The 15,421-nt window shown below is 55.5% G+C and overlaps 1 protein-coding gene across 6 annotated transcripts in view; it reads left to right on the top strand.

Annotated features, from left to right (window-relative positions):
- Positions 1 to 5,746: 5,746 nt before the first annotated feature.
- Positions 5,747 to 15,421, top strand: part of SPIRE2 (spire-type actin nucleation factor 2) — a 20,541-nt gene continuing 10,866 nt past the window's right edge. For all 6 annotated transcript variants that reach the window (XR_825612.1, XM_010843934.1, XM_010843933.1 and 3 more), the window contains exons 1-7: positions 5,747 to 6,738; positions 10,742 to 11,101; positions 14,001 to 14,081; positions 14,182 to 14,346; positions 14,830 to 14,916; positions 15,029 to 15,161; positions 15,245 to 15,414. Coding sequence is in view for 5 of the 6 variants with exons in the window: in XM_010843934.1 (XP_010842236.1) it covers positions 6,709 to 6,738; positions 10,742 to 11,101; positions 14,001 to 14,081; positions 14,182 to 14,346; positions 14,830 to 14,916; positions 15,029 to 15,161; positions 15,245 to 15,414 (1,026 nt within the window). In the remaining variant the exon portion in view is untranslated. The remainder of the gene's footprint in view (positions 6,739 to 10,741; positions 11,102 to 14,000; positions 14,082 to 14,181; positions 14,347 to 14,829; positions 14,917 to 15,028; positions 15,162 to 15,244; positions 15,415 to 15,421) is intronic.

Genomic DNA, 15,421 nt, shown 5'->3' with positions numbered 1-15,421 from the left:
GGTTGGGAGCCCCGCAACTCTCCGCTGGAGCTCGGACCTCTGCCCCTCGGGCCGCCCCCCGCCCCACCTCCGCCAACACGCACACACACACCTGGAACCCATCTTACCATCATGGCCAGTGCTGGCTGGAGAGGAGAGGAGCTTTGGCTCCTTGGCTGAGGACGTTCCGCAGGGAGACCGGACTCTGCCTCTCCTGCCCGCTCTCCCCACCCGGTCTGCTTCCTTCTGCTCTGGGAGTCGGTCCCACCCAGTGACTGATGGTGTGGATCGTTGTTGGACTGGTATTTAGGCAAGAAGGGAAACGTGTTTTGCTTGGGCTGTTTTTTGTGGGTCTGCCGATTTAATAGAGGAAGGAAAATGTAAGATTTGAGGAACAGCTTGCTTAGTGTTCGGCTCTTAACCATGAGCAATATTCAACAATGAAGCCCTTGAAAGATATTTGAAATCCTTGGAGAATGGTGAGTTTAAGTGATTTTTAGCCTCTTTAAGAAAAAAGTTTTCTTCCCTGGAGAACCAGGGTGCTGGTGCCGAGCACACTACCCCTAAAAGGGATATACCTGGGGAAGTACACCGGCCGGCTGTGTGTGCTGGAGAGGTGGGTTTGCAGAAATCCATGCGATGGGCCAGGCCAAAGCTAGCCAGTAGGTCAGTTCCTTTGATAACCAGGCAGTCTTCTGAATGCTTGCCACTCCTCGACCCTCAATATTCTTCCACAAGCTCCCATCTCATCTGTGTGCCCTGTTCCCACCTCCCTAACACCGCAGCTGGGTGATATTTGAGAGTTGCTCTATTTGCACAAAAAGCTCTAATATATTTGACAAGAGAAAATAATAAGAACTGGACTCAAATGGTACTGTTTCCATTCTGCACGCAGGTAATCTGAGGCTCAGGCTTACCTGTCACACAGGAAGGGTTAGGATCTGGATTCAGCACAGATGCCCTCAGTGCCTGTGTACACCGTCCTCACAGGTGGGCTCAGAACATGGGACAGGGTGGCCTCGTCTCACCTGTGGGCCCTGGAGTCTGTATGTTCACAAAGAGCTTTTCTCTCACAACTGTATTTCCTCCTTGAAAGACCTTCCCTGTGCCCCTGCTCATCCCTGGGGACAAACAACATAACCCAGGGACTGGCTTCTGCCACTGCAGAACAGGACTGTAAGGGCCTGCCTGGTCTGACCCTCTGATTTAAAAGGTGGGGAACTGAGGGGGAGAGTAGTAAGTGGTCTGCTGCCAGTCCTGGCAGGTGGCTAGAACTGAGGGCTTCTCTTTGTAGAGGAGTCAGTATTGTCCACATGGACCACGATGGCCATCCTCTGGGGTGGTGGTCTTCTGGACCTGTCCACCTCTCCTGCCCACCCCCTCTTCAGCCCCTTCTTCCTGGTCCCTGCAGACCCAGAAGCACTGACCTGTACTGGCCTGTGACACAGGAGCCCAATTTCATTTTCCATTAAATACAATCTTTGGTTTCTGTCCATAAGCATGAGAAATAGACTACCCTGAAGTTTCTTTTCTGTCCTTGTCGAGCTTTCGTCAATCAGCTGAAACTTTAGGCCGACTGTCTCCTGTAGGTAGCTAACCCAGCATTTCTCTGGGACTTGGGTGTTTCTTTCAGTGGATTCACTGCAAGAAGTGTGTTGTAATAGCCATCAGGAAAAAGGTCACATGGGCCCTCAGTTCCCAGCCCCCCTCATGAAGTTCTGGTAAAGCTAGGCATTAAGTCAGTGTTTAAGGTAATGGTAAAGAAAGCAACAACCAGGTACTTCCCCAGTGGTCCAGTGGTTGAGACTCCAGGATTTCATTGCAGGGGGCACAGGTTTGATCCAAAAGGAAAAAAAAAAAAAATTCAACAACCAAACAACTTTACCTGGGGAGGATGAACAGTATTATCTTAGGACATGAGCAGGAATACTTCCCACTTTCTGCTACTTGGGAAAAGCTGACTTGAGTAAACTTCTTAATCTCAACTTCTTCATAACTGCTTGGAAGCCCCCCTTCTTCAAGTGGGGAAAATGAAAAACCATGTTAAGTGAAGTTATTTTTAGGAGGCTATTATTAAAACTTCCTGATAGGCAAAGGTTTTGGGTTTTTTAAAATTAAGGCAAGAAACTCTATCAGGCAGCATATGTGCTGACCATTCCCTGAGAAAGCTCACTCTTTCCATGCAGCGTGGTCGTGGTCAGTGACCCTGGGACAGTTTCAGTGGCATTTGTCCACCTGATGCCTCCAGGACAGATCCTGCAGGACACTGGCTGCTCTCAAAGTGACACTTGGCTGCCTGAGACCTGCCTGCCAAGCCAACATCTGCAGGGGAAACAGACATACCTTCTCTTCACACAGGCTCTCCACCCTGAAATCCCTGGGCAGGCGGAGGGTGGATGCGGGGCTGTCACAGGGCTGTGCCTCCTTTCACCACCTTCTCTGTTCTTATATGAATCCACACACTGCCCTACTTTTCCATGTTTGGTGTTTTTTTTTGTCAGTTTTGATGCTAAAATTTTTCACAGGACCCATTCTGCACGCCCGGGTGCCTCACGTGGCCCGTCCACCAGGTCACACCTGCATCTGTAGCCCTCCCTCCTTTTCTGCCTGTAGTTCTGCAGCCCCTCTGCCACCCCCCAGACACCGGCACCTGTCCCCTTGCCACCCACCGCTACCTGGAGGCAAGACCTTTCCAGTTCACCTCCTTGGCGGCCCTGTGTCATGACCTCCGTGCTTCACCTCTTTATCTCCAGCCCAGCAGCTGGAGTTAGGGTTAGCTGAAGTTTAGGGGCCCCCTTTCCTCCCACATAAACTGGGGTGAGAGTAGCACGTGCCCGGGGACAGAGGGGGACTAATGAGGGAATGTTAGTGTGAAGCCTGTGTCCACCCTGGGCCCAAAGACCTGTGCACACAGCAGACACATGGACACACACACGGGCACACAGAAACATGGGCACGTGGACACGCGGTGCTGTCGCCGCCACCGCTGCTGCGTTTCTGTGCTGCTGGCACTGTGTGTGTAAGTGGGGCTGCCCCTTCCCATGAGAGGCACCTTTTCATGTTTCTCCTGGCCCAGGGTGTCCGCTCCCGGAAGCTGAAGTGGGACCCCCAGTGTTCAGGGCAGCCCTGTGTGTCCTGTGGGCTCTGAGCCCTCATGTGACTTGCTGGGCCTCTGGCAGGTGGCCTCCTAAGTGACCAGGGTTGCCTGTATCTTTTAAATGGCCTTCCTCACAGGGGGTTGTGCAGTGATGTGGGGAGAACTTGGGATGGCTGCAGAGCTGGGATGCTCCCCCTGGAAGACAGCACACATCCTGAACAGAGCAGCCAGGGCTTTCCCATGTGGCTCTTGTCTCCTACTTCTTGGTCCTCTCCAAAGCTGCTGGTGCCACCCACCCTGGCGGTCCCCCAGCTCCCCCCACCCAGGCCCTTTTCTCCTCTGAGGGTCACCCAGGAAGACATGGTGTGGGGCTGCAGCGGCTCCACCTCGTCATCGAGGGAGATGGGGGCTTGCTCTGCAGTCCGCAGCCCACTGTCTCATTCACGCCTCTGACAGGAAGGCAGGGCTATGCACCCATCATACAGACAAGGAAACTGAGGTTCAGGAAGACAGAGCAGCCATGCAGTCACCCGCAGGGAGACGTGGGGGCAGGGCCTGGGAGTGGGCTTGGCTGGCTTGCGCCCACCCCTTGCCTGACCTTGGGAAGTTACTTAGGCCTCTCGGTGCTTCAGTTTCAGTCTCTGTGGAATGGGGCTTTGCTAGCAGCTTCCCTAGAGGTCATGTGGGTGTCTGTGGAGCCTTGGGACATGCTGGCCCTGGGGAGGTGCTGCTCACATGCCCCGTGTGCACCTCACCCAGGCATCGAGGAGGCTGTGCTGAGCTCAGGGCACCTGTGCACATCACTGCCTCAACTCCACCAGGAATCCCCCTGTTAAGTGAGTGCCAAGTTCGTGGGTGTCCACTCGAGTATTTTCCCCAGGGATTGGAGAATGCAACCAAGTGAAGTGGTTTAAAAAATCAGAGCTACCAAGGGAGCAAGTTACACAAACTTACTGCTTACTACAAATTTACCCTTGTAAAGCCATGATAATCCCTTTGCCTTAAGGTCACCTGAGTAACAACTGAACCTCCGTCTGGAACCTGAGACAGGTTTCTGTCTTGGATCTCCCTGGGGCTTGACTCGCTTCCTGGGCCTTGCTGCTGGGTAGGAAGCCACACCCATGGTGATGTGTGAGTTTATGGCAGAAATGAACTGGAGGAGGAAGGACACACCGCAAACACAAGGCGCCTTTGACCCCTGCGCTGAACAGACAGCTTCCGGGTTTGGAGCACGTGTCTCCTCTTGGCTTCAGGTGGCATCTTGCTTTCACCAGCTCCTCTCTCGAGTGAAGAAGTGAAGAGTGGAGAGCGGAGTCCAAGGCTCCTTCCTGTGCTGACCCCAAGCCCAGAGGACGTCATCAGCGGACGATCACCACCCCCCTTCCCCAGCATCCTTGCAGGGCACTGCGTCCACGTCCCCCTGTTCCCTGCGGTCAGGGAGGCAGGACACCAGGGTCCTTACTCACCACAGTGCTCCTCAGCCCCAGCCCTGCAGAAGGGGGAGAGGCTGCCCGGCAGGCACCCCATCCCACCACCCCCTACTGGGCACAGGGAGGCACCGCCCCCGGGATTCCAGACTGCAGAGTCCTCACAGAGTTCTCTCCCACAAATGAAACCTGTTTCCTGTACTATAACAGGGTCATCTCAAAGAAAACGCCCTCACTTCTTGAATTCTTGTCTTTTGTTGTTTCCCAGAAGAAACCAAAACAATTTTCCACCCCAGCACATATCGGAGAGGGTGTCCTTTGGGGTATGGGTGGTGAGGATGCCAGGGAAACCAGGTGGCTGCGTCTAGCTCCCACCTCACCGTGCATCAGTAGAGGCTTGCGTTTATCTCTGTCTCTCTGCTTTTCCCCAGGGAGCAGTTGGTTTGTAAATAAGTATGAGCTAGTGTGCAGGATGCCAGGTGAGCAGCTTGTTATGTCAAGCTTCTGTCAAAGTTATGTCGACTCCAGGTGTTCCAGGGGCTCTGGAGGGTGCACCCAGAGTCTGACTGTGCCTGGTGGGGCTCCCAGCACCACCATTCCTTAGCTGTGTGATCTTGGTAAACCCTCTCTGTCTCTAAGCTCCAGCTTCCTTATCTGTGCAGAGGGAGCCGTGGCCCTGAACTTTGCAGCAAAGCACTGGGCAAGGGACCACTGCAGGGCTTCTTGCTCTGCACAGCCCAAAGGTTCCCCAAGCCTGTGTGACTTTAAATACAGTTGGGTTGGTGCAAACTCAACCTCCACACCATACTGGGTTTATAAAGAGTTTGAAGTGTTGGCTGCCCCCTCCCCCTTTATAGCAAGGTAACTCGGGGCCCCGGCCCCTCCATTTCTCCCACTTTCCATGGTCTCTGTCCTTCACAACTACAGACTTTTTACTGAACCCTCAATAAGGCCAAGATATGTGCCCAGGTGCTCACTATTCCATCAATGCCACTAATGTTGGGAGTGCAGTGTTTTAATGGGAAAGTGTTTTCATGGCTCAGCCCTATGCAAACTCCCTTTATCCCTGGCAATCTTCCTGTCTCTTGATGGCATTTGGAAAATATTTGCAGAGTTAGCAGGTTCACTCAGCGGAGAATGTCATGGTTTGTGTTTTTATCCACCTCAATTAAGGCAGCTGAAATTCATACCCTCCCACAGCTCTGTGTGCTTTATTCAAGCAAGGCTGTGGAAGGAGGTGGGTTTCCTGTCTTTCCAGCCTGGCCTCTTAGAAGGCTGGAGGGTGGCTCAGGTAGTGACTGGAGCACAGCTTCTGGGGTCCCCCAGCCTGGCCGCAGCCAGCACCACCACTTACTAGCTGTGATACCTCGGGGCACATAAGCTCATCCCCTAGAGCCTTTGTTTCCTTATCTGTGAAATGGGTACCAGGACCATTGATCTCCCAGGCTGTACACTGGCTGTGCAAGTGCTTGTAAACATGCCAGCTCAGTGCTATGTTTAATAATAAAATACCCACAGCCAAATTCAGCACCTGGGCACCCTGTGTGTCTGGCTGAGGTGCTGACAGTCTGGGGAGAAATCCCCAGTGCCAGAGGTGCAGCCAGATGGCAACTCACCCGTATGGCTGCTGGGAACCCTGGAGCAGAGCCTGCCCTCCCCACTGCACCCGACTTTCTCATCCAACTGGTTTGGGAGTGCATGGCTCCCCACGGCACCCAGGTTTCTCTTCTGACTCTGATTTGGGGTTGCATGGCTCCCCACGGCACCCAGTTTTCCCATCTGACTCTGAGTTGGGGGTATGCCGCTTCCTACTGTGAGGCCTTTCCTCAGGCCTGGCTGACCTGAGCTGCCCCCTTGACCCTTCCTCTCCCCTTTCACTCTTGCCCCATGCCTGCTTCCCCAGGGGGCGGGATGGGCTTCGAGGCCCTGTAGGCTGCTCCTGTCTGAGTGGTCACTTTGGGGTGTGACCGCTGTGCAGGGCGGGACCATCTGCCCCAGGGCAGGGCCACATGGCTCTCCTGGCATCTGGTGCAGAGCTGGGTCTTATCAGTGTCCATCCAGTGACTGATAGCTCGGCGCCCTGGTTTCTGGTGGAGATCTTGGGAGATGCGCTGTGTGTTCCTGGGGGGTAGGTGGGGGGCCGGCCTAGGGGGTGCTTAAGCTTGTCTTGACTGCTGCTTCTCTTCTCTTGCAGAGCCCACAACAATGGTGTCACCGGCCAGCTCGGAAGCCAAGGTACTTTAAAAACAAAATTTAAATGTACTTGATCCGAAGTAACAGTTAGGTGTGTTGTATGCTGTAAATTAGAAGCACATACAGTTGTGCTTCTAGAAGGACCGGGAGATAGTGAAGCCTGGCATGCTGTAGTCCATGGGGTCACAAAGAGCTGGACATGACTGAGCGACTGAACAACAACAGTTGTACAGTTGTTCCTCTGAGGCAGGATGTGGATAAGTGCTCAGTGGCTTAGTGGAAGGGCTTGTGGGGAGACGATGCCTGAAAACAGGCTGGGTGGGGAAGCCCATACACACAGTGGGGGGGTAGACTCGAGGGTCTGAAACGTGGGGTCTCCCCAGTGACCCCCTGGCTCCTGGAGGTGCCTCCCGCTGACCAGAGGGGAGAGGGGGCAAAGGTGATGTGGTCTCCCTGGTCAGAGCGTTGGAGGGGTGTGGGGCTGGGGGACAAACAGGAAAAGCAGCCCATCCCCTGTGTCCCTGAGCTCCCCCCAGTACCTCATCCCTGGGACCTTTATCTGTGTCTCCTGTCCCATCTGCCTGCCCCCAGGTGCTTTGTCCTGAATTTGATATTTATTCCACTGCTTTATAAAAAGTGGTTTTGTGTAAATATGTATTTATATGTTAAACACAGTGTTATAGAAAGGGGGTGGGCACCGCCGTTGGTCTGCTGTGAAAGTGAAAGTCACTCAGTCATGGCCAGTCCTTTGCGACCCCATGGACTGTAGCCCACCAGAGTCCTCTGTCCGTGGGATTTCCCAGGCAAAAATACTGGAGTGGGTTGCTGTGCCCCCCTCCAGGGGATCTTCCTGACCCAGGGATCGAACCCGGTCTCCTGCATTGCAGGCAAATTCTTTACTGTCTCAGCCACAAGGGAAACCCATTGGTCTGTCACGGAGGATTTTTACCAACAATAATAAACCATCCCAAAGTTTTCTGACTTTGTCTAGTCACCGCATGCTGGCAATTCTTAATTGTGTCAGTGATAAAGTACATCTTCTGGCCGGGCTGATGCCCTGCTGTTTATACAACACGAGTTCCCAGGGGTTGTGAGCTCGTGCTACCCAGCGTCCTGGAACCTGAGTAAGAAAAGCCTAGCCCTGTTTCAGGACGCGTCCATCTCACTGCTGTGTGCGGCTCCTGCTGCCAGGCTGCCCTGCCCCACTGCCCCAAGTGAATTTGTGTTCCCCACCCTGTTCCACTTGTGTTCCCTACTGTCATCAGTCTTGAAAACACTTACAAAGAACTTTGTATATAGGCTCAGGAATCGACGTGGGGGCCCCAGGAAGTCGGTCAGGGCAGCCTCCTGGCCTGGTTGCGGAGATTCTCATTCCCACCCTTCAGTGCCTCACGGTGGTCCCGGGGCCTCAGCTGCTTGGTGCCCACACTGCCAGGGGCAGGGGGGCTCGGGGTTCTGCCTAGACTTTTCCCTGTGGGGAAGCCAGTGGTCTCTCCAGTGTCTGGGTCTGGGGCGGCTCTCTAGAGGCTTGCAGTGGAGTTAACCCTTTCACTGATGTGAAGCCAGCACAGGCCAGAGACCAGAACCAGGGGAGGCAGGCCCAACAGGGGCGCTGTGTGCTGCACTGGAGCCAGGAAGCTTTGGTGCTAGGCCTCCTGCCTGCCCGGCCCGAGGGGTAGAGCAGTCTCCTTCGGAGAGAGAGGGTCACCCTGGGGTCAGTGGGGGCTATGGGACAAAGCTGGGGTGAGGTGGAGTTCACTCTGCTCTTTTGTAAAAGTGATTTTATTCGTTTATTTTTGGCTGCGCTGGGTCTTTATTGATGCATGGGCTTTTCTCTGGTTGTGGAGAATGGGAGCTACTCTTTGTTGTGCTTCATGGGCTTCTCATTGCGGTGACTTCTTTTGTTGTGGAGCCTGGGCTCGAAAGCACAGGCTCAATAGCTGTGCCACTTGGGCTTAGCTGCTCTGCAGCACATGGGATCTGCCCAGACCAGGGATCGAACCTGCCACGTCTCCTGCATTGGCAGGCAGAGTCTTCACCCCTGAGCCACTAGGGAAGCTCATCTCTGTCTTCTTCCTGCACCTCCCTCTGGGCTAAGAAAGGACCGATGGGAACTTGTGTGAAATGAGGTCCTTGCCCACCCAGCAGTCCCAAGGGGCTGCCCCAGGGACTCCACTGGCCAGAGCAGGCCCTTTGACTCCTGATTCTGGGGTGTGACTTGTAGCCCAACTGGTCCTCACCTCCTGAGGCAGAGATAAGGTGCTTCCAGGCTGGGAGCGTTATTGACTTTCACTGGAACTTCACTCCCACAGGGCCTCACCTTCCCCAGGCATCCTCGAGCCAGGCAGACCCCCCCTAAGCCCCTCCAGACTCAGGGCATCTTGGGAGGTGCTTCTGTGGACAGAGAAGGCCTGTTCTTGTGCCCCGCCATCTGCCCAGCACTGACTGTCACACTTCCCTTCAGCTCTGCTCTGACCCCTTCCCTCGGGGTCTGGGGGTGACATCATGGGAAACAGAGGAGAGACCAGAGAGGCCCAGAGGCCGGGTGGCCTGCACATGCCTGGCAAGGGTGTGGCTCCGTCCAGGGGCACGAGGTCAGGGCACAGGCTGCAGGCTGACCCCACCCCCAGGCCAGCACGGTCCCCCTGCCTGTGGCAGGCAGGTGACCAATGTTTGCCCCACCTGTGAGAGTCTTGAGACTAGTGGCAAAGAGCTGTTGTCATTTTGGGGTGTGTGTATCTCTTGTACTGAGTCGTGACAGGAAACCATTAACGCCCTTTCAAACACAAACACGCAGTGCTGTGAGCGCTGGAAGCAGCTTCCTCATTCTTCTTGCTGTGTGCCACGGGCTGGCGTTGAAGTGCTTCCCCGGTGCCTCCCTCGAGCAGACCCAAGGCTGTGGGGCACACGGTATAGAACCCGGATCCGAAATGCTAATGGTGGTCCCTAAAAGCTCAATTACCTAGGGGCTAAGTAACACCAAAAGCAGAGTTAAGAGGTGTGCAAGACTCATCTCTAATGTGCTAATCCGCTTTTTAAAACCTTGTTGTGGAGAAAGAATTTTGAGCTTATGCAAAGCCAGCAGAATAGCATAGTGGCCCCACACAAGGCTCCAACAGCAAAGGACTCACCTATTCCCTGCAGCGCCCCCCCACTACCTGCCTGCTGGTGACCCCACCCCCTCTCCCAAAACAGGTACAATTATTTTTTAGGTTTTTCTCTTTCAGGTTAAATTCACATACATTGAAATTTACATGCAGCTGAAAATACTTGAGGGGTCTCATTGTGAGTTCCAGTGTCAAGCTTTATATGTGTCACTAAGCAATTACTGCAGCAGCATTTATTGAATAAGCTAGCCTTTCTCCTCTGATTTAAAACATACTGTCATTGCACATGAAAAGCTAATGCTTCCTTAGGTTGCCTCTCTGTCTTTCTCTAAACACTTTTATTGGGGGTAAACTGTAAACTGTACATCTAGTAAGCTCTGACTGGTGTGAGACCACCACACACACCTTTCCCAACATGCTTCCGCGCCCCCGCACCCCCCCCACCCCGGGAGCCAGGGGCCTGCCCTCTGTGGCTGTGGACTGCTTCTGGCTTGTTTAGAGCTCTAGAGTCCTGGCTCTGGGCGGTGCTGGGGGTTCAGGGCTGTGCACGGCTGACTAGTATCCCTCGGATCACCACCCTACTTGGGACCCGACCTTTGTGGATTCCCCTACAGGGATTTCCGGTTTTCCTCTCTTGGTGAACACCGCCCCCACCTCGCCCCCAGAGGAGCTGCAGTCCAGCGGTAAAGCGTGTCTTGATTATAAGAACCTGCCACGCAGTTTTCCACGGTGGCTGTGCTGCTGGGGAGCACCGTATTTCCCGGGTGGGGGCGGTGGTGCACCCCTCAGAGGACAGCTGCTATCCCATTTCACCAGTAGAACCCACGCGATGGTGACCTCCTGCGGCGGCTAGAACGCAGCCCACCCCCATCCCACCCCCCACCTCTGCCTTGTGTGCCCGCCCTGCCCTGGCCTAACAGCAGGGCCCTGTCCCGCAGGTGGTGCAGTCGCTGGGCTTCGCCATCTACCGCGCGCTGGACTGGGGGCTGGCCGAGCACGAGGAGCGCGAGCTCAGCCCGCAGCTGGAGCGGCTCATCGACCTCATGGCCAACAGCGACTGCGATGACGACGGCGGTGGCGGGACGGCCGACGAAGGATACGGGGGTCCCGAGGAGGAAGAGGAGGCAGAGGGCGGCCCCCGCACGGTGCGCACCTTCGCGCAGGCTATGCGCCTGTGTGCCGCGCGCCTGACCGAGCCCCGGGGCGCCCAGACCCACTACCAGGCCGTGTGCCGCGCGCTCTTCGTGGAGACGCTGGAACTGCGCGCCTTCCTCGCCAGGGTCCGGGAAGCCAAGGAGGTGAGCTGAGGGAGCGGCCCAGGCTGCAGGGCCAAGGATTTGCCCGGAGTGGAGGGTGGTAGGTGGGGCCGGGCGAGCGAGGGGTGGGGTCCCGGAGGCGCCTCCACACGCAGTTCCTTCTGTTCCTCCGTCTGTCCACAGTGGGTGTCTACTCTGTGCCAGACGGTCCTGAACACTTTGTAGGTTTTAGCTTAATCCTCAGTGTCCTGCTTACCTGGCTTTGCACAGGAGGGACCAGAAATTCACAAACTGGTGTTTTTCCCCATGACCTCACTCGTGTTGTCTCCAAGTCAGTCCTTAGCTTCACTGGTCCTCGTGTTTACATCTGCAAAAGGGACTGTGTCTCCAGGTCTCCTGCCCCAGAGCTGGTTCCTTCTGAAAACAGGGAGCAGAGGTGCCAGCATGTTGGAGCTTTGGGGAGGTGGGCAGTTCAGTGAGGGGTCACTCGTCCAGGTGTTTGTCCCTGGATGACAGTCCCACATTCCTCTCCACCCACAAACCACCACCACCCCCACCCCCATGGTGGTTTTCACCCATTTCCCAGTTGAGCAGCTGGAGGCGCTAAGAGGTCGTGTTCTCACCCCAGGTCACAGCTAGTACGGAGCAGAAGGGCTTGACTGGCTCCCGGCTGCCATTCTCCCCACAGCTGTTCTGCCGCTTCATGGTCTCAAAGTCAGGAGGTGACAGTCTTTGCTCAACTCTCACAGCCTCTCCCTTGGAGAGAACGGAGGTGTTTCTTTGAAATGGGGGTCACAGCCCACAGGGACCCCTGCCTTCCACCAGCATTTCACAGATGAGGAGAAAAATGGAGACTTTGGAGAGGTCAGGAGGTACTTTTGGAATTAACTGATGCTGGTCCCTGATTTTACCCTGACCCTTTGTTGGCGTGTGTCTCCTTCCTGCCCAGCTTCCCTAGGCCTGGGCCTGAGCAGACTCTCAGGGTTTTTCTGACCAGGGGCCTGGGATCTAGTGCAGGACAGGTCAGATGCTGCTTGGGTCACTTGGCCTCGTCTGCAGCCCACTTGTAGCCCAAAGTGTGTGGTCCCTCTGCCCACCCGCTGCCCCCCAGCCCGGTCCTTTGTCTTCCCTCCCACCCCTGCTCAGCATCTCAGAGATATCCTGCCAGTGCTTTAATTGTAGCTGCCCCTAATTCTTGTCTGCTTTTCCTTTTGTTTTGACTGGACTCTAGAGGATGGGTGGGGATTGTGTCTGAAACTTACGCCCCACTAGGGAGATGTCCATTCTGGTTTTCCCGAGATGGCCTTCAGAGCATTGTCTTCTTGGAGCCGCTGCTCTTGCTGTAGCAGCCTCTTCAGGTCCACTGCTGAGTGAATCCTCCCTGGAAGACAAGTTCCTCTTTTTCTCGAGGACCTCCTGGCCTCCTGTTTCCTGACTCTTCAGGGTCACTGTGTGGTTCCTTTTTGGGGAAAGATTTCTTCCTCTTGGGAGGAACTCCACAGCCAGCTGTCTCTTCAAGGTCACCACTAACCGGCTTCTCCTTGGAAAGCATTTCTTTTCCTTGAGTTTGAGAAGGAGACAGATGGGTTTTCCATTCCATTCTCCTGAAGAGCCTTTTGGGCTTCTGTTTTTCCTTCTTTGGGGTCTTCTACTTGTCTCCTCGTGCTCCTGTGTGGCACTAAGGATCCTAATGATTTTCAGTTGCCTGGCTGTTGCTAAGGTCAGTTCCTTGCCCAGGCAGTAAAAGCTCTTTCTTTAGGTGTAAACAGCTCTAGACTTCAAGCAGTTGACCCAGGAGAAGTCAGGGGACTGGAGGAGGCAGTGAGAAGTGGGCTACTGGCAGTGTGTGGCTGGGCTGGCATTGGGAGCAGAAACAGCCTGCTCAGAGGCAGTAGAGCTGCTCCAGAAAGGACAGGAGACCCACCTTCCTGCCCTTTATCCACAGAGACGCAGGTCACACCCAGCTCTATTTTTAGAACCACACACCTTGTGCTTCCAGAAACTTGGCTGAGTTTTCTAGAGCATCCCAGGGCAGTTTGGCAAGTGGCTTGGGAGGGAAGCCGGGGTGACTGGTTCTGTTCGACCTAGGGGATGGGGTGGCAGAGGCTGTGTGCTAAAGGCAGATGCTCCTCCAGCGTGGAGAGCCAGTGAGAGCAGAGCTCCCGCTGCTGCTAAGATCCAGGGCAATGAACCTAGCAGCCTCTTCACAAATTCTCAGCAGAAAACAGCTCCCTGAGCATTCCCAACATCCTTCCTGGGCCCTCACCTTGCTGGTGGCGTTTTTCCCAGTTCGTGAAATACATCTGTATGACTTTGGGGCCTGCTAAGTGACTCGCCCTCTTGCCCATCCATCCACCCATCCAACTATCCACTTACTGATTCATTTATTCACTCAACCAATGCTTAAGACCTAGCATGTGTCACACAGTGCTGGGAGCCAGATTTAAAACAACCCCAAAGCTGAAAACATGGTTCTGACCTCATGGAGCCAACCATTCAGAAAACAAAGAAGCAGATGACTGTAGACTCCAGATGGGATGACATGTACAGAAGTGGCCGTGGTGTTCCACGAGGGTGGATGTGCCCTGTAAGCGGCAGTCTGGAGCCCTTCCCAGATGTGGGAGGGCCTCATGCCTGCATCGTGGAGGATGGGGGCCCCGTGGAGGAGTGTGGGTCAGTGTGAGGAGGCTGTGGGTTCTGCTGCAGCCAGGGGTTACTGCAAGGGTCATGCTTCCCCCCGCCCTTGCACTGGAGGAGTGGCCTCTGATAGCCAGCAGGACATGAGTGTTTCCACGTGGTTCTAAGACTGATGGCTTGGTTCCCTCAGATACCTTTCTGTGCCCCAAAGCCTTGTCCAAAATGCCCACGTGGTGCAGAAGCATCCCCAGGGGGCCAACCAGCACCACCACTCCTGTTCTCTCGTTTCTCCCGGACTTAACAGATGCTGCAGAGGTTCCGGGAGGATGAACCGCAGGCAGAGAAGCCCCTTGTGGAGCTGGATAGCCTGAGGCGCACAGACTGGGTAAGACACGTGCCCCCCACCCCCACCAGGGCACAGACGGGGCACAGGCCCGGAGCCCCGCCCGGGGCTAAGAGCCATTTCTCTCTTCTCGTGGGCCTAGGCCCGCCTCTGGGTCCAGCTCATGCGGGAGCTCCGCCATGGGGTGAAGCTGAAGAAGGTGCAGGAGCAGGAGTTCAACCCCCTGCCCACAGAGTTCCAGCTCACCCCCTTCGAGATGCTCATGCAGGACATCCGTGCCAGGAACTACAAACTGCGCAAGGTCATGGTGAGCCGCCAAGGTCATGGCGGGCTGGGTTAAAGAGGTCACATGTTCAGGCCCCTCTGCCTGCCGGAGCCCCTGCTTGGTGCGCTGGTGACTAAACCAGGAGTCCAGTGGGAACGGTCAACGTGGCCTCGAGTCATACACCTCATGGTCCTTTCAGGGGCCCACTGTGACATTGGCAGGGAGAAGGGGCCCAGGGGTGGGAGCTGAGGCTGTGGGATTGTCCCACTTAACTCTCACAGGGCCTCGTGGTGTGCCAGCATCGCTCTGAGAATCTAAACGTGTGAGTTAATCTCACTGTTATGAAGACCCTGTGAGGTAAAGCTACCGACCTGCGTTTCAACATAAAGAATCTGAGATGCAGGGAAAGCTGGAGGTCAGGTCTTGAAGGCCACAGCCACTGAGGGGAGGCTGGGGGAACCCCTCTCTTGGCTGCAGCCCAAGCAGACGGTCCCTCAGCCTTGCTGCCCTCCTTCTCTCCCACAGGTTGACGGGGACATCCCTCCCAGAGTGAAGAAAGATGCCCATGAACTCATCCTGGACTTCATCCGCTCCCGGCCTCCACTGAAGCAGGTACCAGCCCTTCGGGGCGTCTGGAAGGTTGGTTCTGGGGACACTGCCTGCCAGAGCACGCAGGGCCTCCAGGGAACTGGCCCCCAACGTGGTGCTGCCACACCCCCTGCAGGTCTCAGAGAGAAGGCTTCGCCCCTTACCCCAGAAGCAGAGAACTCTGCACGAGAAGATCCTGGAGGAGATCAAGCAGGAACGCAGGCTACGCCCCGTGGAGAGCAGGCGCTGGGAGGGCCGGGGCGAGCGGGGTGAGCACGGGACACCCCTCCCCTGCGCCTCATCTCCCCTCACACTGTCCTGTCCCTCCTGCCTCACCTCCTGCCTCCCCCAGGGTTCGGCTCTCTGCCCTGCATCCTCAATGCCTGCTCTGGGGACGTCAAATCCACTTCCTGCATCAACCTGTCCATCACGGATGTTGGGAGCAGCGCCCAGCGCCCGAGGCCCCGGGTCCTGCTCAAGGCACCTACATTGGCTGAGATGGAAGAGATGAATACTTCTGAGGTCAGAG

Source organism: Bison bison, unplaced genomic scaffold (genome assembly GCF_000754665.1).
Source record: "Bison bison bison isolate TAMUID 2011002044 unplaced genomic scaffold, Bison_UMD1.0 scf7180017864192, whole genome shotgun sequence".
NCBI classification, from domain to species: domain Eukaryota; kingdom Metazoa; phylum Chordata; class Mammalia; order Artiodactyla; family Bovidae; genus Bison; species Bison bison.
Note: the sequence above shows the minus strand (reverse complement) of the source record. Positions and strands in the feature narration are given on the sequence as shown.